This window comes from Bos indicus, chromosome 6 (genome assembly GCF_029378745.1).
Source record: "Bos indicus isolate NIAB-ARS_2022 breed Sahiwal x Tharparkar chromosome 6, NIAB-ARS_B.indTharparkar_mat_pri_1.0, whole genome shotgun sequence".
In the NCBI taxonomy this organism is placed as follows: Eukaryota; Metazoa; Chordata; class Mammalia; order Artiodactyla; family Bovidae; genus Bos; species Bos indicus.
Genome location: NC_091765.1, coordinates 24376485 through 24404051, shown reverse-complemented (window position 1 = coordinate 24404051; position 27567 = coordinate 24376485). Strand labels below are relative to the sequence as shown.

At 38.5% G+C, this 27567-nt stretch overlaps 1 protein-coding gene across 2 annotated transcripts in view; it reads right to left on the bottom strand.

The window, feature by feature from the left end:
• Positions 1–27567, bottom strand: part of PPP3CA (protein phosphatase 3 catalytic subunit alpha) — a 325334-nt gene that overhangs the window by 131263 nt on the left and 166504 nt on the right. For both annotated transcript variants that reach the window (XM_019962387.2, XM_019962388.2), the window contains exon 2: positions 20807–21007. In XM_019962387.2, the coding sequence (XP_019817946.1) occupies positions 20807–21007 (201 nt within the window). The remainder of the gene's footprint in view (positions 1–20806; positions 21008–27567) is intronic.

Here is a 27567-nt window from a genome sequence, read left to right as displayed (position 1 = left end):
GCTCACTAATGCAAAGGGGGGCAGATTTAATTTTTAAATCAGGACAGGCTCTAACTTACACCAGGAATTCATTTGCTTTCTCACTCCCATAAGACATATTAACCATAAATCTCTAAATTGTCCTTCTTTCTAAAAACCATTTAACACATTCTATGATGATCATATTTTTAAAAAAGTTGACAAAATTGCAGCACTGCTTTCTTATTACTATTCAGACTAATAAATATCAACTTGCTACATAGCTACACATGCGACTTCCTTGCACTGAGATAGTTACCTGGACACCTAAATTCGGCATCCCCAGATCTGTGACAACCCACATACACACTGAGCCTCATATGCCTGCGTCCTCCTCAGACTCCTCTATGCCACCATCTTAACCTCTTCGTGTAGGAGCAGAGCCACAGGACCAGGGAAACAACACGGCTAAGAGGTTAAAGACAGATTCTGGGCATTGACAATGGCTTTTAAGAATTAATAGAACAAAGCTTCTGTTTGGCTAGTTGTTTTGTGGGTGTGTATGTATGTGGCTTTTGTTTTTGGGCAGGGGGAACTAAAGAGTTACATGAAAATGTCCTTTAAGCCTAGCGACATTGCTATGAGTAGTAATATTTAGATTGGTGGTGGGCAGAGTGTTTATTTAGCCTGTGGTAGGAGGGAGAAGCTAGTGCTTGGATGTACTACAAGATTTTGCAAACCTGGTATGATGAGGGAAAAAAAATCCAAACTTTAGTGGGCCTATTTTTTGCAACAGTAAAATAAAACTCTAGGTGATTTCCACACTCCTATCCAGCTTTAGTGATATGCACTTTTATTAACAGCTCAATATCAGTGTTGTTATATTTAAACCACAGGCTTATTCTTCTGCACCAGGAAAGGCAGTGATGTCAGGATTTATATAGATAGAGACACAGATATAAATACATGATGAAAATCTTCTGTGAGCATAAGTTTTAAATAACAGTTTGGCAGGAAGATTTTTTTCATCCAATTTAAAGTTAATTTTAATTTTTTAATCAAAATAATTTCTGATTTAATAGAACTAGCTAACTGGATATAATAATAATAATAGTAATGACCATATCAATGCTAATAATAGATAGCACTTATTGATGTAATAGCATTACCAAAACCCACTGAGGTACATGCCATTATTACTATCATACCTGCTTCACAGGAAGGAAAATCTTATCCTTAAGATAAGAAGCAGTGCAGTTAAGCAACAAAATAGGAAGACCCAGAATTCGAATCTAGATCAATCTAACCATATAATTCCAGCTGTGAAACACATGATTTTCCAAATGATTACAGATAACCATAGGAATAATTTCCTGGGAGAAAAGTGGAATGGACTATGGAAATCATGCTCACAGAGGAGTTAAAACAGCTGATACCTTCTCCCAGCTCAACCATTAACTAGTTGAATATCCTTGTAATGAAACTAACCTCTGTTGAGTCTCAGTTTCTTCAGAGGTAGAAGGGGAAATTTAGGCAGATGTTTCCCACTCTCTGTATGGTCTTTGATCACAAGGAAGGAAAGCATCACAAATATGAAACAGAGACACAACCAGTCTCTGTTTTATGTTTGGAGTTGGGCATAATAATGAAGTTTTACATAACATTACATTAAAAGACCTTGGTTGTGAACAAGTAGTTTGGAAATCACTGAATTCAATGAGCTCTAGGGTTTTAAACTCTTTTGATATTCTACGGCTCTACTAAATACTTTAGATTGTCTCCTTTAGTATAACTTGTTGAATATTACCTCTTTTAAAATAGGACCCAAAAGATTTCTTTTCAAGGAAGCAAAACCACCAAACTACTTGGCGGGTAACTTTTTCCATTAAGATATCACAAAATTGGAGTTGGGGAAAAAAAAATCACGAAATGGTCAAGTCTTTGGATATGATTTATTTTGTTAAAAGAGACTTAATAAATCCTTTGCATTTATGTATTCTTGTAGTCTGGTTTAAATCTTTTCTAAAACATTTTCTTAAAGTATGACATTTCTTCTCAACAACATGTGAAGGCCGTAAGTATTGTGAGAATGAGTTCTAGGATTAGAGAAATATAAAATGTTTGTGTTCAGCCCTAAAGACAAGATTATGCATAATTTGAAGTATTTAAGGGAAATCTGTAGGCATCAGTTTCTATGTACTTCCTGATCCAAAATAACATAAAAGGATATGCAACCTAAGTCAGAGGAAGATGAGACCCTCACTTGGCCAAGAATAACAGTGAGGGGGGGATAGGGGAGGGATGCTGGTAGTAATTCTACAACGGCCAGCAATCACATTCCATGTACCATGTGCCAGATGGTGCTTTAAGAGCTTACAGATACCAATTCACTTAATCCCCACAACAATTTTGTGAGATGGACATTGAACCACAGAGAGTGTAAGTAACTTGAAGAGTCACAGAGCTGGAGGGTGACAGAGCTGGGATTTGAGTCAGACACCATGTCACTGGGGAGGGGAGTGCTTTGTGAAACAGGGGTGGTAAGGGAAAATCAGAGGATCAGGGTAAGATTTAAAGTCCTGAAAAATCCTGGGAGACATGAAAAAGATCTAGGAAATCCATAATGATGGAAGAAAAGGAGATGAGAATCCCTTGGAAGCAAATACTAAAACAGAGACTAAAAGCAAGGAAATAAAGAATTGTTAGAAGAAGCTAGAAAAACACTACCCTTGTTTTTGAAGCCACAGAAATCAACAGGGGGTGACAGAACAAATACACTTCTGAGAAATGAAAGGGAGCGTTCAAGATTATACCTGAAATCAGGACTCGGGAGAGGAGCCATGGCAGATTCCTGGGCAAAGCAAGCACCAGGAATGAAACCAAAGAAATGTGGGGAGCGAGTCATTCTGGTACCAATGCTGTCTGGCTCCTTTTATCAATGAGAAAACAGGCCTGGTCAGTTGAAGTGACTTGTTCTGAGTTTATTTGAGCTGATCAGTGAGAGTCCCTCACTCCCTTCACTCAACTACTTGAGCCGCTTTCCTCCTTAATGTATCTTCCAGATGTAGTACTTTTTTTATGGTTCCATTTGAGTGTTTGCTAAAGAAGTATCTCAGGAGGCCATAGGAAGTTAAAACTATGATACATATGTATCAAATTTTTTGATAATTTTACATACGAACACACTATGAAAAGATCTGTAGACCTAGATCTGTTCTAGATGAGAAAAAAGAAACTGGTAACTCATGGTCTTTGATGTATGAAAAACCTTCTGTTTCCTTTTTTTTCTTCACAAGATTTTTTTGATGTGGACCATTTTTAAAGTCTTCATTGAACTTGTTACAACATTGCCTCTGTTTTCTTTTTTTTTTTTTTTTTTTTGCCAAGAGGCATGTGGGATCCCAGCTCCCCAACCAGGCATCAAACCCACACCCCCCGACACTTGAAGGCAAAGTCCCAACCACCGGACCGTCAGGGAAGTCCCCACACCTTCTGTTTTCAAATGGAGAAATTTGATGGCCAGGAAGAAACCTCAGCAAGGAGTGGAGCAGAATGTTGTTTGCTCTTTAGGCATAAATATCATGAATAGAGTTGACTCTACCACCCAGAGGGGTATGCTTGAGAAACTCAAAACATTCAATTTTATTCCATTTTCCACAGGAAACAGAAAATGGAGATCTGTGGTAGACTCCCATTAGAATTCTGTGGTCTCCATAAAACCCTACTTTCTCAAGTCTGAAGACATTTAAAGGTAATTATGGGGGAAAATGAGGGAAACTTTCCCGGCAGTTAAATAGGGAGGGTCATGGAATGGACAAACATCACACCTCACAGGTCATTACCTCTGCCCTGCTGCCAGATATGATGTTAGAAGCCGAAGAAAGCTCCAGATCAAGGGCAAAATGAGAAGGACGTTGAGGGCTTACTTTATTTAAAGGTTAGTGGGGAAAAGTGAGTTTATGTGAACTACAGGCTAGGGAAGAGTAGAAACACTCAAATCTCTTGCTAAGGGAATAACTTGTAGTGCACCAAAAAAGTACATAAATACACATTAAAATTCAAGATGGGCAACAGAAATTAAGTTGTGAAAGTTAACACTGACATGCTGCAGAAGTGAAAGCATCCACCTTCTCCGTTATTGTTGAGAAGAAAATAGAGGACAGAACTCAGAAGGGCAGTGGGCCATGGCGGTGGGGACCAGCGTTCTGGGTCTAAGTCAGCACGAGCCAGCTCTGGCTGACACTGCCATGCCCAAGCCCTGCCCCAAAGGAGTGTTCTCATTGTGAGGCTGATGGCTGGAAGCAGTCTCTAGTCTCTTTCACAAATAAAATCAGGCAACTGTTACAGCAGGACAATAATCACAGGGAAAAAATTCAAATATTTTTAAAAAGTCAAGAATTTAATAACACGGAATGATATGACCAGTGATCAGCTATATTAGAAATCATGAACCCTTAGAGGAATAATGAAAGTGTTCATTAAATCACAACTAGTACCCCACTCCAGTACTCTTGCCTGGAAAATCCCAGGGACGGAGGAGCCTGGTAGGCTGCCGTCTCTGGGGTCGCACAGAGTCGGACATGACTGAAGTGACTTAGCAGCAGCAGCACCAATATACAACTATTATCAAAATCTCTCCCTGCCTGGTGAGTGCATGCTAAATCACTTCAGTCGTGTCTGACTCCTTGCAACCCTATGGACTGTAGCTTGTCAAGCTCCTCTATGGGATTCTCCAGGCAAGAATACTGGAGTGGGTTGCCATGGCCTCCTCCAGGGGATCTTCCCAACCCAGGGATCGAACCTGCATCTCTTATGTCTCCTACATTGGCAGGTGGGTTCTTACCATACCAAAAAAAAAAACCCAAAGATTCAATGACATCAGTATCTGCATGATAAAAGGAAAATTGCTTCTCTATTCACAACACTTTTGATGCCACATTTGTGGGTTTCTTTCCCCCTACCAACCAGTGTTTCAACTCTTCAGACATCAACTGAAAGTCCAGTAATTTAATTCAATTCTGACACTAACTACCCAGAGTCAGTGGAGCCCTTCAGGTACCAAATAACCTGCAAATAACAGATCCCCAGGGTACTGACACTTCTATCAGCCTTGGTTATAAAGTCAAGGGTTCCCAAAACTGCCTACCCCTGCTCCTGGCTCAAAAATTTGCTGGAAAGACTCACAAAACTCAGGGAAACATTTATGTTTATTTACTGGTTTGTTATAACGGATATTCTAAGGGGTACAGATGAACAGCCAGATGAAGAACCACATATGGCGAAGTCAGGAAGGATTCCAAGCACACAAGCTTCTTTCCCCGTGGAGCTGGGGCACACCGGCCTCCCAGCATGGAGATGTGTTCACTAATCTAGACGCTCTCCCAACTCTGTAGTTAAGGAATTTTTATGGAGGCTTCATCACTCAGATGTGATAGATGATTAACTCAGTCTCCAGCCCCTCTCCCCCCACCAGAAGATGAGGGATAAGGTTGAAAGTTCCAAACTTCTATTCATGGCTTGGTCTTTCTAGTGAACAACTCACATCTTGGAACTCTCCTGGCATCCACCAAGAGTTACCTCATTAGAACAAAGGACACTCCTATCACCCAGGAAATTCCAAGGGGTTTAGGAGTGCTACGTAAGATGCTTCTATCTGCCCCCCCATTCAGGAAGTTATAAGAGTTTTAGGAACCTGGGGCAGAGACCAAAAATATATTTCTTCTTATATTATAGTGATACATCAGGATATTTTACTTAAAATTCACAAGTCCATCCCCTTTTCATAATGCATCTTTTTCTATAGTCACAATAAACTTATTCAAAATAAAAAGCAGTCAATTCACTTATATTAGTAGACTAAAAAGAGTATACACTTAGAGAAAAAATGTTTAGGGAAAACTGCCCTTCTGTATTAAAAAAAAAAAAAGAAGGAAACACGTGTGGGGAAGGGTGGGGAAGCTCCAGTTATAACAAAAAGGGTTATGCTGTTAATGACAGAGGTCATTCTAGTTATCAAAGAATGCATGGAAATATTTTATTTCAGAACCAGTGGTTCTGAAATGTTCAGGAAACCCTCCTATGGGAGAAACGAACTCACAAAATAACAAAAACTGGGGTTATCAGTTACTTTGACACAGAGGTGTTTTTAAAGGGTGGCAGGAGAAAATACTGATAAGGTTAATGAAGTATCTCATCAAAGTATTCATTCTAAAGTCAAGTAATGGGTACTTTGAGTAAGAAACACATTTGTAGAATCAAAACTGAAAAGAGCATTGAGATCGTCTAGAATAATCTTCTCATGAATGGAAGATATTGTCAGAACTGGCGCTACTTCTCTGGATTCCTAATTCATACTCCTTTACTCTTTCCCTCCGCTGCTAGACAGTCGTTTTCACCAATATCATTATTTTCATTGTCCCTTTTTTGTTACGTTCAGAGAAAGATAATCTTTTAGAATAATAATGACAAGAAGACCCTCCTTAAAACAACTATACTTCCACTTGAAACTAAAACAAGTATCAAGTAACTCATATGTGCGTCAGACGACAGGTGGAATTCAGATGATGAGAAAGTAAACCAAGCAAGACAAGAAGAGAGTCTGTATAAATTCTATGAGTTGCATTTTTTGAATTTGTGATCATAAATTAATCATTTTCAACTTGTACCAAAAGGGCAAATATGAAGTAACTGTTGAATAAATCAGCAAGTGTTTGATGTTTCTTACCAAGAAACGATTGTTAAATTCAGCGAACAAAATAACAAAATCCCTATGACCATGACTAATCATCACTTAGTGTAAGCCACTACAGAGGGAGATTTATAATTTTTCTTTTCTTACTAAAAAGTTACATAGTTATCCATCCCTGTACTTCTGAAGGCTCAGTGGTATGAGTGCGTAGGCACCAGTATCAGTGGGAATAAAGGATCATTTTTATTCACTTAGTTCTTACGACGTCTCAGGAATTGTGTGAGGATTTTCTGAACATTGTCTCCTGTCTCACAGCAGTGTCAGGTAGAAATTATTTCAATCCTCTCTACAGATGAGTAAATGGAGAGGGATGTGTGAAGTAACCTGTCAGCAGCAGGATTAAAACTTACATCTGTTTGATTCTAGAGCCAATGTTCCCTTCACCAGGAGACAGCACCTTACCTGACAACATTCTCATGACACACAGAAAGAAGATGCTACTTGTAAAAGTCTAGAACACAAGACTGAACACATCCACGCCTCATTTCAGTCTTACCTTCTCCACAGAGACTCATTTTATTATTTGCCAATGACACAGTGAATACCTCATGGGCTTTAGAATTAAGCCTTACTTCAACAGAAAATCCAAATCTGCTCCAAAAGAAACACTGTCTTTACTTTTAAAAGATTTAATTAAAATCATGACCATCACTGACCCTTAAATAATCTGATATAGTCACACTCCATCAGGCCCTGGTAGACAGGCTTTTGGTACTTTGCTCCCTTTCCTAAGGGTTCATCTGACAGTTCCCAGATTCTTTGATCAATCATAACACTTATTTTGCTATAATCCCTTTTTTCTTTTCCTCCACCATTCTAAGCTGGACAACCCATCATGAGTCAAACCCCAAATGTATTCCAGTCTAACCTCGAAAGAGTCATGTCTGTTTCTGTTGTAATTTACCCTCAGTCTGCTTCTTGAAATAAGCGTCTGTCATTATATTTACCTAGCCATCACTACAGGATGCTTGGGGCTGGTGCACTGGGATGACTCGGAGGGATGGTACGGGGAGGGAGGTGGGAGGGGGGTTCAGGATGGGGAACTCGCGTATGCCCGTGGCGGATTCATGTTGATGTGTGGCAGAACCAATACGACATTGTAAAGTAAAAAAAAATTAAAAAAAAAAACAACACAAACTCCCTAGCTACTTCAGGTTCCCTAGATATCCATCATATGAATAAAAATGCCCCCATTAGTCCTCCCAACCTAATTCCTCATACTCAACCCAATCAATGACAATTTTAAAAATATTTGAATCATCTTAATGTGTCAATGCATCTTATGTATCTTACACATAGGACACATCACTGATTTTTTGGTGCTATGGTGGCCAGTCAGGGGATGGAAGGAATCACTGGAACTTCCTGTCACATTTTTCTGATTTAAATGTCACTGAGTAATCTATAGTAGCACATTATTTGGGAATGTAAAAATCCAGATAATGGACATTTTGTTGGAAGTTCCATGTTATTTAAAAAGCCAATCACCCATGGCCACCATCAAAAAGTCTACAAAAAATAAATGCTGGAGAGGGTGCAGAGAAAAAGGAACCTTCCCACACTGTTGGTGGGAATGTAAATTGGTGCAATCACGGTGGGAAAACAGTATGGAGTTACCTTAAAAAAATAAAAATAGAGCTACCACAAAAAAAAGAAAACTAATTTGACAAGATACACACAACCAAATGTTCAAAGAAGCATTATTTACAATAGTCAAGATACGAAAGCAATTTAAGTGTCCATCAACAGATGAATGAATAAAGAAGAAACTATATATATATATACACACACATACATATATGTATTTATAATGAAATATATATATATACACATATATGTATATATGCAATGGATTACTACTCAGTCATATAAAAGAATGGAAAAATGCCACTTTGCAGCAACATGGATGGGCCTAGGGGTTATCATAGTGAGTGAAGTAAGTCAGACAAAGACAAATATCATATAATATCACTTCTATGTGGAATTTTAAAAAATAATACAAATGAACATATTTACAAAACAGAAGCAGGCTCATAGACGTAGGGGGAAAAAAACTTATGGTTACCAAAGGGGAAAAGCAGGGGGAGGATAAATTAGGAATATGGGATCAACAGATACACACCACTATATATAAAATACATGAACAACCAGATTTGTTGTACAGCACAGGGACCTATATTTTAAAAAGCTCAATCATTCAAATTTGAAATGAAAATATATTTGCATCTGAATAATTCTAAGCTATCAAATTCATAGTATTATTACTTTGATGTGAGACTTTTGAGCAAGGGCCATCCTCCAATTTTTGGTTAATTACTTCTAATTTTTAAAGACATCCCAGCCCATATTACACAGGTTTTAAAACATTTTTTCATTGTCTATTTCTAATTGATATACTGACAGCATGACCATGAAAACAAAATGTATTTCTCTTTAATTAAAATTAAAACTCACTTGCGATTTACAAAGGATTAGTGGAGAGTTATAGGCATAAGGACCTATCTGTTTCATCTTTCCTTCCACGGCCCTCTCAGTAATCACTTAAATCCATCAAAGGTAATATACAGAGTCTGCTATAACATCCACACTGATAGAGTTAATGGCTCTCTGTGCTCCTAATCACTGAACAATAGAACAGAACTGATAGTTGCAATATTAGCTGCATAACAACGATAATAGCTGTGACAAAATTGGTTATAGCCATGATAACAAAGCAGCTACTATTTGCTGGGCCCTTACTCTAGCTAAGTGCTGCACTGGTTAAGCATTCACTTTATCTGAATGACAGGCATGGACTCACACTTCATCTCTTCAAAGATGAGAAAGTTGAGCTTTATGGAGGTGAAATATCTTGCCCAATGGTAAACAGCTAGGAACTTGAAGATCCTGAATGCTAATCTAGAAGCTAATCTAGATTTTTAACCTGGATACCACACTACATAGGATGAAAATAAAATTGCTGTTGCACTGTCATTAGGAGACATACCTCAGCAGGTCATCTGGACAGCAGAGATGAAATCACTCTTTTTTCACCTCTTTTCACACAATTTCTTTCTTTTTTTTCCTTCAGATTAAAATGGCTAGACCAGAATTTTGGGTATAATCAGAGAATGTTGAACAGACCACAGAATCTATAAATTGGCCTACTGTCTCTATACCTTACTATACTAATTTAACCAGCCACAAATAATTTTGAAAGGACCTAAAAAAAAACCTCATGTACTTTTTAACACTTCCTTTATTCAGATTCTTAAGTGGAATGGATATTTAATATCAATAATGCAGACAATTTACTTTCTAATTTCTACCTAGCTTTGATATATATTTAATAAGTATTACCAGCTTATCTCTTGAAGAAGGTGAAAAAAGCAGTACTTAAGATTAAGCTAAGGTCCACCTTTGAAGAAGTTGGTCTTTAATGTTTAAAATATGAGGAAGAGAATTTTCAATGAACAATTCTGTTTCCTGTTGATGATTATCTGATAATCTCCTATTCATCACATGGTATCCAAATAGCCAATCAAATTTTACCATTTAAAAATGAAATAAAAAACATACATAATTAGCATTTTAAGGGGGATGCTATATATCAACATATTTCTCTGAACTAAATTGAGTTTCTTAAAATGGGAACTTGATTTTCAAAGTCAATGCTGTCTTAAGAAAGACTCAGATTATGTTAATAAAGACCAAAGCAAATATGCATTTTTATTTGAGAAAACAGAAAGCAAGGTACAAAGGATCCTTTGTTTGAAGTGGAAACAAAAGTCTTTGCAAGTCATTTCAAAAATATTCTCCTTCATGAACAATAAAGGATGAGATTGATGGCGGTTCAAATTACCACTAGATGTATCAAATGCATACCACCAGATGGCATCTAAAATCAGATAGCATATTCAGAGATGATGAGCTAATGACATTTGTGAAATGGAATCAAATTCATGAATTCCAAATAGATTTTTAATATTAAAATATCCGACACTAATCGTAAAATTCAAACAACCCAACAATGTAATCTGGAATACAACCAAAACATATGAATCTGAAAAGAAAGTCACTGTAAATAAAATGGTGACCTTGATATATCTTTTTAAATAAATCATTACAAATGGTACTGTAAGAGAAAAAGAAAATTTTGGTTGGTAAGTTTATGTTTCCTTCATTATTACCTACAATCTTTCTTTCCATGAATCCTAATTTTACTCTGTCAGAGGACTTTGTTTATTGCAAATGTAAGAAAGACAGTTCAGAGCAGAGAGCGTTAAGAGAAATATTAAGAAAAGCTTATTAAAAAAATGTTTTCCTTTCACCTTCATATATGACGCTTATGAACTTGACATTTAAAAACCTGGTTTCCAAACCTTAAATACCTTGAGGAACAGAATGAAACAATGCTGCTATGTCTGAAACTGCCTGGTACCTGGACCACAATGTCAAATATGAACAGAAATTAATGACAGAGGAGCATACCACACACCAAACTGGAGGCAAAAACTAACCATGTGGTAACAGGAGCTGAAATCTTATTCAGAATACTAAAATACAATATTGTTTCATAGAAATCTCTGAAATAGACTTGATTATCCCCTGGATGTGCGGTGTGTTGCTTGCTTTTTTGTATCATCACAAAAGCAGTAAAATCCTACTTTAAAAAATACATTTAACTAGAAATGTCATTTTCATATGATAAAAGCTACATAAAGTTGTTAACTGCTGTTAACAGTTAGCAATTTATTCTTGGCCTGGATTTTTGCATTTACATATATATATCAATGTGTGCAGGTGTGTATGTATCAGTTTCCTTGGTGGCTCAGTGGTAAAGAACCCACCTGCCAATGCAGGAGATGCAGGTTTGATCCCTGGGTCAGGAAGATCCCCTGGAGAAGGAAATGGCAACCCACTCTAGTATTCTTGTCTGGGAAATTCCATGGACAGAGGAGCCCAGTGGGCTACAGTCCATGGGGTGGCACAGAGTTGGACATAACTTAGCTGCTTAACAACAACAGCAACGGATTCTATATACACCATCTAGGCTTTAATATGAGGAATGAACACTGGACTTTTTTGAGTTTTCCTTTTTTTCCTTACTCAGCAGCTGAATTAGGTCTCAAACCTATCTGTGGATTCTGCATGACTTCACGGGGTGACGCTCACTCCATGATGCTGGTGGAGAGCCTGACATAGTAGAAGGAAAAGCTATGTAACACCCAAAACAAAAGCCACGCCTGGACTGAACTACTTAACGGCCTTCTCTCAGGGAATCTGTTTTAACATTAGCAAGATGTGTACATGAAAATCTTTAACTTACATTTTAAAGAACACATTTTATGTATGAAGGTAGTCATTTTAAATAATGGTAAAGCAGTTGTCTCAAAACTGAATATTTTTCTCATATTAATCCACTAATTAAACCACAGATTCTTCTATAAAAAGCTACTTATGACCAGTTCATGTATTTATCCAGTATGTCATTTATCAAAAATCTTCCACTTCAGCCAGGAGAAAAGAACAGAGTAAAAAGAAAACTGCTATTTAAATGATGTTACTGACAACATAGAAACATACACATTCATACATATGCATAAATACATACATACTCTGCTTAAAAGGTTCCCATGCATTTCCATTATACACACATAATTCACCGTGTGCAAATCAGCACTGTATTTACATTAAAATCAATGTGAAACAGAGGAATATTCACAGAACCATAACATAAAACCCATGGTCTCAGATGTTAACATTTAATAGGATAATAGCCTGAAACAACAAAAAAAAATTCAGTACAACATACAGGTCTGACCCTTGAGCAAAACAGGTTTGAACCTTGAGGATTCTTTCTTTTTCAATAGAAAATAGTACAGTACTGGAGGTTGGTTGACTTTGTGGGTGCAAAGCCTCATGTATATTGGGGGCCAACTGTAAGTTATATGCGCATTTTCAACCCTATAAAGGATCAGCACCCTTCAACCCCTAGTTAAACAAGGGTCAGCTCTAGTTAAATGCCACGCTATATGGTTACTCCCAAGTTTAACATTTCATGAACCCATAAAATTAATTTCTAACCCCAAATAAAATAGGAATAGATGCTATTGAACTGCCTGGGTTTTAATACTAGTTCTAGGACTTTCTAGATCAATAACCTTAGATACCATACTCAAGTTCACTGAGATCCAGTTTCCTCACTGTGAAACTGAGCTGATCACAGCACTTCCTTCATAGGATTGTGTGAAAACTCAGAGTTAAAAAGTACAGTGTTTATAATAGCGAGTGGAAAAAACAAGAACCTAACAAATGTCAGCCTCGTAGTAAAAATAACTCATTAACTTCCTACCCCAATGGAATATATAAAAAACAATTACTACCTATCATCACCATAGCTTCAGGTACATAAAAAAAGCATTCTCACTAAAATGAAAAAAGACAATTTCACTCTGGACCAGAGAAAACTTTGTTACAGCCCAGTACAAGTCTGTGGCCAGTATGTGGGAATGTCCAGTAAGAGCCTGTAAACATTACTGGATCACAAGAAAATAAAATCATTGGAATCTAAAATTAATAGGGATACTTCAACGAGAAAATGGAATGTGAGATAAGCTGGAAACACGAATATAATCTGCATTTCCTGTAGACACGGGGAGTATGTCTAGTTTTCTTTCAAGGTATCCAAAATGCTCTTTCCTTCCCTGGAAGTCTTTCAGTGTTGTTTGAAACATTACTTCTCACAGACTCACAGAATTAAGAAAACAAACTTATGGTTACCAAAGGTGAAGGGAGGGGAAGAGGGACAGTTAGAGTCTGGTATTGACATGTACACACTGTTACAAAAAAAAAAAAAAATGGATAACCAACAAGGACCTATTGTATAGCACAGGGATTTCTGCTCAGTATTATGTAACAACCTAAATGGGAAAAGACATTGAAAAAGAATAGATGCATGTATAAGTATCACTGAATCACTTCGCTGTACACCTGAAAGAAACACAACAATGCTAATCAAATATACCCCATATAAAATTAAGTCAAAAAATTTTTAAAATATTTTTAAAAAACTCACTACTTCTCTTAAAGTCACAGTAGTATTGATAATAATATATTTCAACCTTCTCCAAAACCATCAGAGTATTATCATTGCAAGTGATCACTGTCAGATTTTAAGCGCAATAGCTTAGGGATTTTTATCTTCCTATGGAAACCACTACAGGCACTGCCTTAACAAACAGTACTTAGGTTACTATTTGTGAAACACACTGACTCATGGCAAACTGAAAACGAACAGGGTGCACTGTGTCTTAAAGAAAAGTATCTCTACATGTAATCATGCTGCAATTGTAGTAACTATCAAATGCTTCTTCTGGATGGTGCTATATGTCTACTGATGTTAACAGATTATTACTGACTTGTACACTGCACCCAAATGCTGAATTCCTAAGGCTCAACTATTCTTAATACTCTGGTGGCTCAGATGGTAAATAATACTATATTCATTACCACACAATTCACTTACAGATGCTTTTGATTCCAGTTTCCCTTCATTTTCGTTTAAAAGCAGACCCGGCAGTAACTTTCTACAGTCAGCTCTCAAAGAGCGTGTAAAGATAAGCACTACAAAGTTTTTCACTGGGAAAAACTATATAAATGCTGTGCCCCAACAACCATACTAACACTAATGTTTGGTCCTGACCCTTACGTTATTCTAATTTTTAATTTGAAATATAATAAATTATAATTGAGTCAAAATAATGTATTCCTCCTATTTCTTGAGAACCTTGAACAGCAAGCTTAGAATTAATGTTTTCTGCAGTAATGAGCAAGGACAAATTCCAGTCAAATGAACTGAAATGCTTCATTTTTTTCAGAGGTAAAATAGTGTATAGAATAGAGTGTAATAGCTTGGCATGAGTCACGTTGATAGATGCTTGTGCATAACAAGGTCTTCAGCTTACTAGCTATGAGACTTCAAGTCAATACTTAAATCAGTGGTTCCCACAGAGTGTTCCCAGATCAAGGAGGTCATCATGATCTGGGAACCTGTCAGATATTCAAATTATCAGGCCCTAATCCAGAACTGGCTTCCCGAGGCTCAGTGGTACAGAATCTGCCTGCAATGCAAGAGATGCAGGTTCAATCCCTAGGTGGGGAAGATCCCCTGGAGGAGGGAATGGCAACCCATTCCAGTTTCTTGCCTGGGAAATCCCATGGACAGAGGAGCCTGGAGGCTTAGAGCTCATGGGGGTCTCAAAAGTATGACACAACTTAGTGACTAAACAACAACAACTCCAGATACTAAATCAGAAAGTCTGGAGGTAAGACTCAGCAATCTATGTTCCATAAAGCCTTCCAGGAGATTCTGATCCACGTTCAAGTTTAAGAAACTCAGATGTAAACTGAGACTCCCTTCTCTCATTTGTAAGATGGGTTTCCTAAGACCAACCTTGCAAAACAAGGGAGGAAAACAAACCAGGGAAAAGGACACGCTCATGCAGTGACCGTTTATCCTTTTAACATCATCTTTAAAAAAAAATTTTTTTTAAGTCAAGGGCCCAAATTAAGGGGAATACAAACATCAAAAAACTGAGGTGCTGCTGCCGCAGGCTGAGCCTGAAATGTGCTGACCTGCCAGCAGTGGGCCGGGTACCAAAATAGGCCTCTGGCTGCAGGGCAGGCCCTAAAGATTTGGCCACTGAAATCACAAGTGGGCAAAATGCCCCAGAAGTAATATTTTATCCTCATATAAACTAAGGCCATGTTGCGTTGATAGTGACAAATGATAGTATAAAGAGAATAAACACTGATCTTTTAGTTCTCAAAAGACACTGGATTCCTACCCCCTACTTCACTCTCCCCAGAGGAAAGGCACGGGGAATTCTCCTAATTGACGTCAGCTGCTGTAAGGGAAGGAATGCCATGACCTTAAACTTGGCCACTGGTTCATTCTCACATCCAGGAACAAAGCCAGAGGGTTCTCCTGGCAACTGCCTGACATGCTAAATGGCAGGCACAGCCACCGAGGGAATCCTTTGCTGCCCTAGGGACAAATCCCCCCCTGCAGGAAACAGACAGACCAGAGAGATTAGCAGTTTGCCCAGCTGATGCTGGCCGGTCCCCTCGGCCCAGAGAGCAGAAAATGAGTTCTAAATCATTTTCTTTCAAAGACCCAAGCTCCTGGTCTGTGTCTGCTTTATAAATGAGGGAAATGTTCTCTGCTAAGTCAAAGAGAAAAACAGGAAAATATGAGAACTTGAAGGCGAGATGTAATAAATTGGATTCCTGCGTAAATCATCGTACCATATTCAAGAAGTCTTTAATGGATACTGATTAGGTAAAAATTAATCAAACATTTTAAGATCAATGTGAACTATCATTTTTGAAAGGCCCTGTAGTCAAAATCAGATCCAATTCTCCTAGCCTGCCAAAATCATTGCTGGGACACCCAGATCAAGGATGAAAGGTTCTTGATCAACAACTCTTCCAAGAGCTCCTCCCCACTCGCTCTACTCATCTCATTCAGGATTCTAGCCACAGTCTTGATTGTGTAACCCCCTACTCCAAGACCCTCTCCACTCCCCAGTGCCTGAAGAACAGTAACCAGATGTTTGAGTGCTGCTCACAAGAGATTAATATCTGACCCTGACCATCCAATTTCAGCTTCACCCCCTACCCTTTCCCCTCACACCCTTCTGAGACCTTGTCTACCGACAGCAAACCTCCACGATCATGCCTTCCCACTTTACGAAAAATATCAGTGTCTTTAACATGCTGTTTGTTGTGTCTGCTCAGAACAAACATTTTAAGATCAATGTGAACTATCATTTTTGAAAGGCCCCGTAGTCAAAATCAGATCCAATTCTCCTAGCCTGCCAAAACTGCTTCAGTTTTCTTATATTCTGACCACTGGGAGAGCAGAAACCAGGCCTTACTCACCTGTATATAACACATACAACCTGTACCAGGTAAATGTTTGGTAAATTGAATTCCCAAATGGGTTGTATCTTAGTTTGGCTACTATTACAAAATATGTTTGACTGGGTGGCTGAAACAACAAACACTGATTTCTCACAGTTCTGGAGGCTAGACAGTCCAAGATCAAGGTGCTAGCATATTCAGTGCTTGGTAAGGGCTCTATTGCTGGTTTGCAGATGGCCACCTTTCTACTGCACCCCCACATAGAAGAAAGAGAGAAGGCTCTCATCTCATGCACGTCTCATCAGGGCACTAACACCCTCATACGGGTCCACCCCCAGAACTCATCTAAGCACAATTACTTCCCAAAGATGCCACCTTCAAAAACATCACAAAGAGGATTAGGGCTTCAACATATGACTATTGTGGGGACACAAACATTCAGCTCATAACAAATTGCCACACAGATATTTAGCCACATTTTTTAATGATCCATTTGTATGTCTGCAAGGGAACACAGAAAACTTCAACTCAATTTAAAAAAAAAGAAAGATTCAAAAAGAAGGAAAATACTTTCCTTCACAAAATTGCCTCCAATATAGAAACACATACTTCAAATTAAATCTCTGAAACAGCCATCATTCCAATCAAGCAAGTGAGTTTAGAGGAAAGAGCAAAATGTGACTCATACCTGCCTTGTTTTGATTGGGGACCCATAACTAATCCTCATCTCTACTCCCATGGCAATGGTTCCTGGCTTATCTAAATCTATGCTTCAGGAGGGTAAGGTACACAGAGCTTTATCTCCTTCCCCAGGGGACACATGGGAGGAGCCAGGTTGGGACTAGGCAGTTTCCTGGTCTTTCTCCAAAATCAAAAGTACAGAATTTTAAAGGAAAAAAATCCTAAATGAACATAAACTTTTTACCACTTTAAAAACAATTGAAGTGGAGGGAATATGGGAAGTTGGACAGCTTTGTAAATTTAAACATGAAAAAAATGCTAAAGGAATGAAATAGAGTCCAGATTTCAAATTAACAGGACACTAATATCTGGATGTTTTCTTTAAGTGGGAGCAAACCATGCATGGATATTAGCACAACTCTTCTTTAAACATCTAAGAGTGAAATGTTTTTTATTAATAAAATGAGAAAAGAATAGGGAAAGCTGGGGAGTGGATTTTGTGCATAATTATAAAATATTTGCCATTTGTTTAGTTTTGTGATGTTACGTACCTGCTCCTGTTCAAGTTGAATTCCAAAAAAGAAAGTTACTGGTCAGTTCCTACCCACACCACTCACCTTACATTTTAGGAATCTGACATGCGTGAGAGACTATTTCTAATACCACTTGAAAACCACCACATGATCAGGCTTCAGACTTTTCCTCCCTACATTAGAAGTCCTTGCTTCTCTGCTAAGTCCTTGATTCTTTCCCTTTAATCTTTTTTCACAGATTCTTATTTATAAACTCTAATCTTTTCTTTTTTCTCCCTCTCCTCTTCTACTTCTTCCTCTTCTACTTTCTCCTCTGAATTGTTTCTTAAGGTCTCCATTTTACTTAAGTGTGGAACTCTGAACTATATAAAGAATTCACTACCCTGAAGATTTGGAAGGATAAACTATGCCTTTTACTGCATAACCCAGTGTCAGTAAAGTATAACTTTATTGATTCAGTTATTCAAATAATAAACATTCTAAAAATAAAAATTTAGCTGCATGTTCAGCTGTCCAGATGAAATAAAATCTCAGAATAAAATCATGTATCACAAAATGTTACAAATAAATTCTAAGAAGTATCTTGAAATACAAAGGCACAGTAATTTTCTCCAATCAGTATACCCTGATTTTACTTTGCAGTCCTGTGTTTCAGCTTGCAAGCTCATGGGTGGGAATGCAAAGCTATGAATTTAGCTTTCTGGTAAACTATATGCAAATGAAGTTTTTTTTCCCCCCCTTTTAATGGAAATATTAAAATAAATCACCCCTACTACTTTTATTCCATATCTTTATAGAAAAGGGGGAAAGATATCACTGCAATGGAATCTTCTACCTTAGAATCATGCCTTCATCAAGAAATAAAACACTTCTCTAGTGAAAGGGTTTTTCCTGCTTGGGTTATATTTCACTAGTGATACATATTTTGTGATGTCTCCATAGCTACTTCTGTCACTATTTAAAAGACTTTGTATTTTTTCTCCCCCAGGGAAAGTTATACATCATCGAGTCCTGATTTCTAAAGTCTCTTCATATTTATGTTCTGAAATTTGCCAAAGTGACAGCTGCTATCTCTCTAGAAAGAATGACGCCCAACCTCTACTGAGCATGAGGGCAGTTAGTCAACAGACCCCAGAAAGGTTCAGGGATAAAACATCACGAATTTAACTTTTACAGAATGCTATGTGTTCTCTTAAGACAGAGCCTCATCAAATAGATGAGCTGAGTGCATCCAAGAAAATACATCCCCTTAAATGCTTATTTCACATGTTTTCTTTTAGTTATAATTACCACCTTCATTAACACCTACTGGCTCATAAGTGAGTCTAACATGAATTCTTCATTGAGGTCTAACATGAAGGTCTAACATGACCTTCATTGGAGGTCACACATTATCACATGAAATGGAGAAAAAAATCATGATATTATAACATATACTATTTATCATATTATATCATAATAAAATATTAAGCCATTCATTCTTACAAAAACCAAATAATCCAAATGATACAGAGATCATTTAAAGCTACTATTTTGCCATCTATTTATTGATGGAATATACAGTTTTTTAAGGTAGTTTTTTTTGCTGATGGATTCCATGCTACTATTTAGATGTTAAAATTTTCTCATATTTTATTATCTAAGAAAGTAAAGCATATTCATATTTGTTTTGTTCTTGTATGTCCACAGTGTCTGTAAGTCAAAGATAATAAGGCATGACTGCATTTTAACACATGGAAAATGGGGATCATTGTCATGCACACAAGGTAAGTATATAGCTTGGTTTATTCACCACTGATCCAACACTGACTGCTACCTGGCCCCAAACACATTCATTATTATTTTGAATTACAAATAAGAGAAATATTATGGCTAACCCAAAACAAAATGTATATGTCAATTTCTTTGGAATAGGAACATTCAGAGGTATTATGATCAAAGAAGGTAGTCTGATATTCAAGAGCGCTTATCTTGCTCCAAGCAGTCACCTTCAAAAATATATTTCAAGGCCAGTAATATTAAAAATATATGAAGGTTTTGAAGAAAGAAGCAATCAGTTGTATATATATTTCAAAAATCTTTTTTATTTATAAAAGGATAAACTCCTATGTTTAAATTTTTCCCTTTGCCAGAATAATAGTTAAGGAGAAAATACATGCTTTTGAGCTTCTCTAAAAACAAATACCTGAAAATTTAGCAAACTTCACAAAGTATAGCTGAAAAGTCTCCACTAACTGACCCTCTATACAATACTAAACTTTTTGACAAGATTTAATTATTATGGTCTAAGAGAAGTTCCACTTATGCAAAGTATGAATCTGCTCTTAAGGAGTGAAAGAACAAAAACCATTAAAAAAACAGACATATTTTCTAGGCACAGAATGCTATAGGAAGGAGAGAAATCTGGTCCTCTTCCTCAAGTTCAGTGGTTCTCAAACTTTAATGTGCATCAGGGGCACCTACATGACTTGATGAAACAGGTTGTTAGGTTTCACCCTAAAAATCTAGAGCAGTATGGTTCTGGGGTGGGGGCTGAGATGGTATGTTTAATAAGTTTCCAGGTGATGACGACAGTGATGCTAGTCTAAGACGAACTACTGCTCTAACTTAGCACGTAACCACTGTGGAAATATCCCTATGCTTTGTCTGATCTTTCCCAATGAATACCTTGGATTCTTCATGACAGTTAGTGTTCTACTAACAAAATATCACTTAGTTAAGGTTTTACTTCAGAACACCTCCATCACCTCTAAGCTGTACACTAGTCTATAGAGCATCACATCATATGGCTATTTAATACATGAAAATAAAAACATTTTACATATGTATAAAATCTTTAGTTCCTAATGTACAGATTTGGCGGTAAACGAGCAAGATGATGAAGGTCTTTGAAGACTCAGTGGTATCTAAGACTTTTGATTTGAAGTTATAAACTGCAAGTGTGGGTTCCAAGTGGACAGCCTTCATCCTCAGGCCTTACCTGTGACTGGAGCATCAATATCCAGCAAGTTTTTTTCCTGTCGAAGAATTGAAGCCCCCTCTGTTATTATTCTCAATGCGACAGTCTCTTCGAGCCTGCCCTCCTTCATGAGATGTGCCTTTAAGATATCCACACGAGGTTTCCCATCATTATCAAACACTTCTTTTGCCGTAAGCCGGTGACTTGGAGGAAATGGGACAGCTGAAAGAGAAGAAATAAAAGGATCATATTAATTGAAACTCAACAACAGAAGATGTAATAATAGCTACCAAATATCTATCCCTATCACTCACCACCTATTGGAGCATTTTTAAAGTTCATATCAAAATATGATCCAGGGCTATCAAGAACTAAAGACTGCCTTCCTCAATTCAAGATGTAATGTGACTGCTGAAAGGAAATGTGTAGTTCTTATTCATCCAGTACCTAGCTCATCCATCTAAAAGCTACTGATTGAGTGAATAACAAAAACAAGAGTTACTTGTTTGTTAGGCAAAACAGCAGAAGAAAAGCAAAAGAAAAGACTTACTATCCAAGCATCCATTCAATTTTGACTCAGGTAAAGATGTTTCTCCACTAAAAAGCAGGCTCCTCCACTGGGATAGCGGAATGAGAAACAGCCTGCCAGACCAGATTTCCAACCAGTGGGAGTCACATCCCTGAGTAAACGGACTGACTCACTGTTTAAGGAGACAGCAAGAATCTGAGACTGAAAATGCAGAAACACACCGAATACCAAACAGAAAACCAGGACTTGTATGTGCATGTATGAAAGGAAACTCTTGAACAGCAGGACAGTACCACATGGAAAAGAGACACTGGCATTTAGGAACAGAGGTTGAACCCAGGTCTTCTGCATTGTAGGCAGATTCTTTACCATCTGAGCCTCCAGAGAAGCCCCCAGAAAGTGTTAGAGGCATAGTCCTCCAGGCTTCTCTGTCCATAGAATTCTCCAGGCAAGAATACTGGAGTGGGTTGCCATTCCCTTCTCCAGGCATCAAACCTGTGTCTTCCAGATTCTTTACCATCTGAGCCACCAGAGAAGCCACATGATGTAATGTCAGATCCCACTTATTCTCAGATTTAGAGCCAAACATACTCTCTTCCAACCATGCACCTGACTTTTTAACAGTAAGACAGTCTCTTGCAGCTACTGTCATTCTTCACATCTCTGAATACATTCATTCACTCATTTAGCCAGAGGATAGTCACTAAATTCCTACAATGTGCCAGGACATCCAAAGGTATGGATCAGAGATCGTATTATAAAGGTTAATAAATGGCGAATAAGTCCTTCAGTGGGGGAAACTCATTATTTCTTTATTTTACACAAGGATTCCTTTACAGGATAACTCAGACCTATCAGAAATATCTGGAAGAAGCACCAACACTGTTTCATATTAACTTTCACCTGCCATGTGCATTATGCCATATGCATAAGAACTCCATATGAAGCTCCTCTCTTAACGTATGGATTAAATGTAGGCCACTTACCTCTTAAGAGTGTTTCTCAAAGAAGCAAGATTTATAGTAGACCTATGCCAAGACATTGTGTGCAATCTAACAGCACAGATTTGTTATCCAGGAGAAATTACAACTACTTAAGAGAGAAGGAAAATCAGGAAATGAACATGTACTAATGGATGCAAGCTTGGTTTTCCTAACAATCCAAGCATATCTATTGAACTGTGCTACCAAGATGAAGTGGCAGCGGCATGTGTAGGGCTTTCATGGTCAGATGAATGCGGGTGCAAACCTTGGCACAGAGCCCTCACCAGCTACGCGACCCTGGAAAGCTAAATAACCTCCTTTGTCTTCAGTTAAGGCATACCGACTCAGTGGACATGAATTTGAGCAAACTCCGGGAGTTAGTGAAGGACAGGGAAGCCTGGTGTGCTGCAGTCCATGGGGTCACAAAAAGTTGGACACAACCTAGCAACTGAACAGCAACAACGACCTCACCTGTAAACTGGGGATTATATCTATCTGAGGACTTTTATAATAACTAAAGTAAATAGTAACAGTAGTAGCTAACATTTATAGAGTGTTTTATTTTATGCCAGGCATTGTTTGGTTAATAAAGTCAGACACAACAATAAAGCTGTAAGATGAGTAAGCCATAAGTACAAGTGTTTATATATAAACTTATTTGGTCCCAATAACATTACTCTGGGGGAGAAACTTGAGACAAAAATCTTAAGCACCTTGCCCAAGATAATCACCTAGTGATTTATATGTAGACCCACTGAGCATAAACTCTGGCAGTCTGATGCCGGAATACTTGTGTGAACAGCTTCACCACACTGCTTCCCAGAACGTACTTAAGACAGTGCTTCATAATTAAAAAGTGATGAGTAAACCACTTTCTAGAATAGAAATTCCAATGAATCCTGAGAAATATTTCTTATACAGACTACTTTTATTTTCAGAAATTATTTGGAATAGCTTATAGTAGAACAGGTATATAATACAAAAGCAAAAGGTGAAATAAAAGACAAAATGCACACAGAAAAGGAATCACAAGTCTAGTATACTATTTGGCTGTGCTGTGAACAATGTCTATATAGTTATGTGTGCTGTGCTTAGTCGCTCAGTTGTGTCCGACTCTTTGCAACCCCATGGACTGTAGCCCTCCAGGCTACTCTGTCCATGCGGATTCCCCAGGCAAGAATAGTGGAGTGGTTTGCCATGCCCTCCTCCAGGGGATCTTCTAGTTACAGTGCTGTAAAAACCAATATTTATAACCTTCTTAAATACACCCATTACTAAAATGTCTGTATTATTTTGGTAAGTGTGGTAAGTCCTGTTGGGTACAGAGTACAAACTATAATCCAAAGAGCAGAGGGCTTTCCCACTATATCTCTTAAGTTGTATGATTTTTTTCTCCAGTGTTTTGTTTTATACAGGTTTTGAATTTCTTTAATTTTTATTGTGTGTACTGAATACTGCATATTTACTATTCTAATTGCTTGCTCTAATTTACCACAAATAAAAGACCTGTTAATCACATACCATAACATCAAAGTATAGTATAAAATAAAGAAAAACAAAGTTCAAGAATTAAATGAAGAGGAGAAAAAAGAAAAAAATGAAGTCATTAGACTTCTGGCACTTGGGGAGTATTTTGTTCATTTTCTTTGCCCTGCCTTCTTTTCTTGCCTAACAAAATGTGCAAACATTTCAGTGGCCACATTTCTTTACCTGGGTCTTTATATTAGGTTTGAAATTAGAAAACACCTTACCTGGTAGCTACTCAAAATTCCCCAGAGGTATCATAGGGGTAGAAATGAGGAAACTTCAAAAGGACACTTGGGGTAAGACCATGAGTTGACTTTTTTCCCCCTTAGAGAGTTTCTAAGGTATGAACTGGATGACTGTCAAGGTTTAAGTGACTCTGCAAAACTGTCAGGCAAGAAACACAGGAACATAGGAGGGAAGGAGGCTGATTTATTGTTAGGCACTGGGTCTCTGTCACACACACTGTGCTATGTGTTCAGCTGCTCGGTCGTGTCTGACTCTTTGCAGCCCTGTGGACTGTAGGCCCCCAGGTCCTCTGTTGATGGCATTCTCCAGGCAAGAATACTGGAGTGATTTGCCATTTCCTACTCCAGGGGTCTTCCCGACCCAGGGATCCAACCCATGTCTCTTGCGTCTCCTGCACTGCAGGCAGATTCTTCACCATTGGCACCACCACGCACTAGTGGCCTTATTAAAGGGGTCAAAGGTTAAAAAGAGCCGAAGCATTTAAGAAGGTGAGAGGCAAAAGGAGAGCACCCCAGGTAGGGTGTGACCTTCATGAATTAGACTTTCTCCAAGTCGCTAGGTTCTCTCAAGGCCAAGATCACTGCAATAACAGATGCTCCCACCTTTCACTGCATCTCTTACCTGCCAGTAACTGCTATTCCTAAGGTAACTGGCGAAGGTAAAGCCACCTGCATTGAGATACTGGAAATGGTTCCAAATACACAGCAGTGAGAAAAAAGAGGGGAAAGGCCAATCAAAGGTCTCTATTTCCAACCAAATGATACAGACACTGATAGGATGGGCTCCTTAACTAGTTAAACAGATGGCAATGCCTGCAGGGAACCAAGATGCGGTCAGCCAGAGAGAAGTTCTCTAGGACAAAACTAAGAGTGGGCTAATATTTGTGTATTTGTGTACCTTTTGGCTTCATAAAGAAAATATCAGCCATACAAAGGTCACATTTATTTGCTTTATCTTCTTACCCAGCATCCTACAAACAGACCTGTGCCAAATACTGAACAAAAACTTTGTGGACTAAACAGTCCACTGTGTTTAGAAAACATTTCTTCCATTAACTCACTGTATTTTCTTTGGGCTCCAAAATCACTGCAGACAGTGACTGCAGCCATGAAATTAAAAGACACTTGCTCCTTGGAAGGAAAGCTATGACAAACCTAGACAGCATATTAAAAAGCAGAGACATTACTTTGCTGACAAAGGTCTTTATAGTCAAAGCTACGGTGTTTCCAGTAGTCATGTATAGATGTGAGAGATGGACCATAAAGAAGGCTGAATGCCAAAGAATTGATGCTTTTGAAGGGTCGTGCTGAAGAAAATTCTTGAGAGTCCCATGGACAGCAAGGAGACCAAACCAGTGAATCCTAAAGGAAATCAACCTTGAATATTCATTGGAAGGACTGATGCTGAAGTTGAAGCTCCAATACTTTGGCCATCTGATGTGGAGAGCCTACTCATTGGAAAATACTCCGATGCTGGGAAAGACCAAGGGATGGAGGAGAAGGGGATGACATAGAATAAGATGGTTGGATGGCATCATTCAACCATGACTCAATGGACATGAGTTTGAGCAAGATCTGGGAGATGGTGAAGGACAGGGAAGCCTTTGCAGTCCATGGGGTTGCAAGGAATCAGACATGACTTAGAGACTGAACAACAACACTTGATACAACAAAATGGGATTACCCCTTCCCTCCTTTCCTTTGAGTATGACCACAAGCTGCTTTCACTGATAGATGAGCAGGCCAAGGTTGGAAGAATTAAGTTTGTGCATGCTAATAAAAATTCTGAAATAACTGTTGATGTTTGGGCTGACTCCAAAACAATTTTCTCAAAATTGCCTGTTAAGAATATGGTGTCACCAAAGACTTCTTAGAAGCATCCTAAAAATAACGAGAAACCTTCTCAGCTTTCCCTATTTCATAATTCCCATTAGCTGTCTTTTTTGTTATTGTTGTCAAATAAAAGCAACATAGCTAAAATATGGGACATGTAAGTCCTTGACTGATTCCTGCCACAAATTACGACATGCTGGACTAGGATTGTGTTCCCATGTCACCGACTGTGGAAATCTGTCAAAGACTCATTTCCAACGGATAGGACATGATATTGCCTCTTTCCTATTAGCTGGTCCCATCAGAGTGCTCATCTATCTGATAGAGTATGTGTGTCCGTGTGTGCTCTCGGTTGTGCTCAACTCTTTGCAACCCCATGGACTGTAGCCTGCCAGGATCCTCTGTCAAAGGCAAGAACACGGGAGTGGGTTGCCACTTCCCAGCCCAGGTATCACACCTGCGTCTCCTGCATTGGCAGGCAGATTCTTTACCACTAGTGCCACCAGGGAAGCCTTGCTATCTGATAGGGAGCCAAAGTCACATGCATCAATAATGGCATCTATATAAGAATTATTGAAGGTCTTGTCGATTAGGCATTCACCAGTAGAGAAACTCATCACAAGTCCAAAAAGCCTGTAGCCAGAGTATTCCTAGCCCTGGGTTCTGGCTGACTATGTGGACCACACCTCAGAGTCACGGTCCCCTGAGAGTTGGGCTAGAGGTCAGTTTTATACAACTACGCAGTTGCCTCAGTAGCCACAGGTGATCCATATCACTCTGTGGTAGACCCAGGTACCTGACTTTCTGTTTCTCAACTCTGAGCCACTGTGACCACTGCTGAAGGAATTCCTACAATTTGACAAGAAATATTCATGAGTCACTGTCATGGTGACACCTCCCGTCACTGGAAGGAAAAGGAGGATACCTGCTGCCTGACCTCTTCCTGGACTAGTCTTACAAATGCTGACAAGAGAGAACCACAGGCATAAGAAAACACTGAACCAAGTGATTTTTCAAATCTTGGTTTGGCTTTAAAGTTTTTGTTTGTTTCCTCAAACAAAATGACGCCCAGAAATGTAAGGATATCCAAAAGAAACAAGAGCCTAAAGCAGACAGTTTGTTTCCCTTCTTCCCTATGATGGCTGTTAAAGTGTGCTCATAAAATTGTGGGGCTCTCTGGAGTAAAATTAGAAAACTCCCAATTTAGACCAACTGCTGAGCCCCCACAGTAAACATGAAGGACATGAAGCCCAACAGAGAGGAACAGTGAACTGTCCAAGGTCACAGGATTAGTCAGTGGCAAAACCAACACCACATTTAGGTCTCCTGGTCTATCTTCCAGCACTTTAGCTCCAGGTCTGTTCTGACCAGTATAGAATTGACTGGCCACATGATGGCCAAACGCTTGGAGAGCAGTCAGTTCAAACCAAGCAGTGCTATGAAGCTACAAGACACCCTGAATTTGGAACACTTGATACAAGGGGGAAAAGACTGTCAAATATCTCTTTCAACATTCCTATTCTGATTACATGTTTTAATAAGAAGATCTATTGGGCTACATAATAGGTCCCATTAAAATTATTTCAAACTCTTCCTCTTCTTAATTTCACTACTGCTGCTGCTGTTGCTGCTGCTGTTAAGTTGCTTCAGTCGTGTCCGACTCTG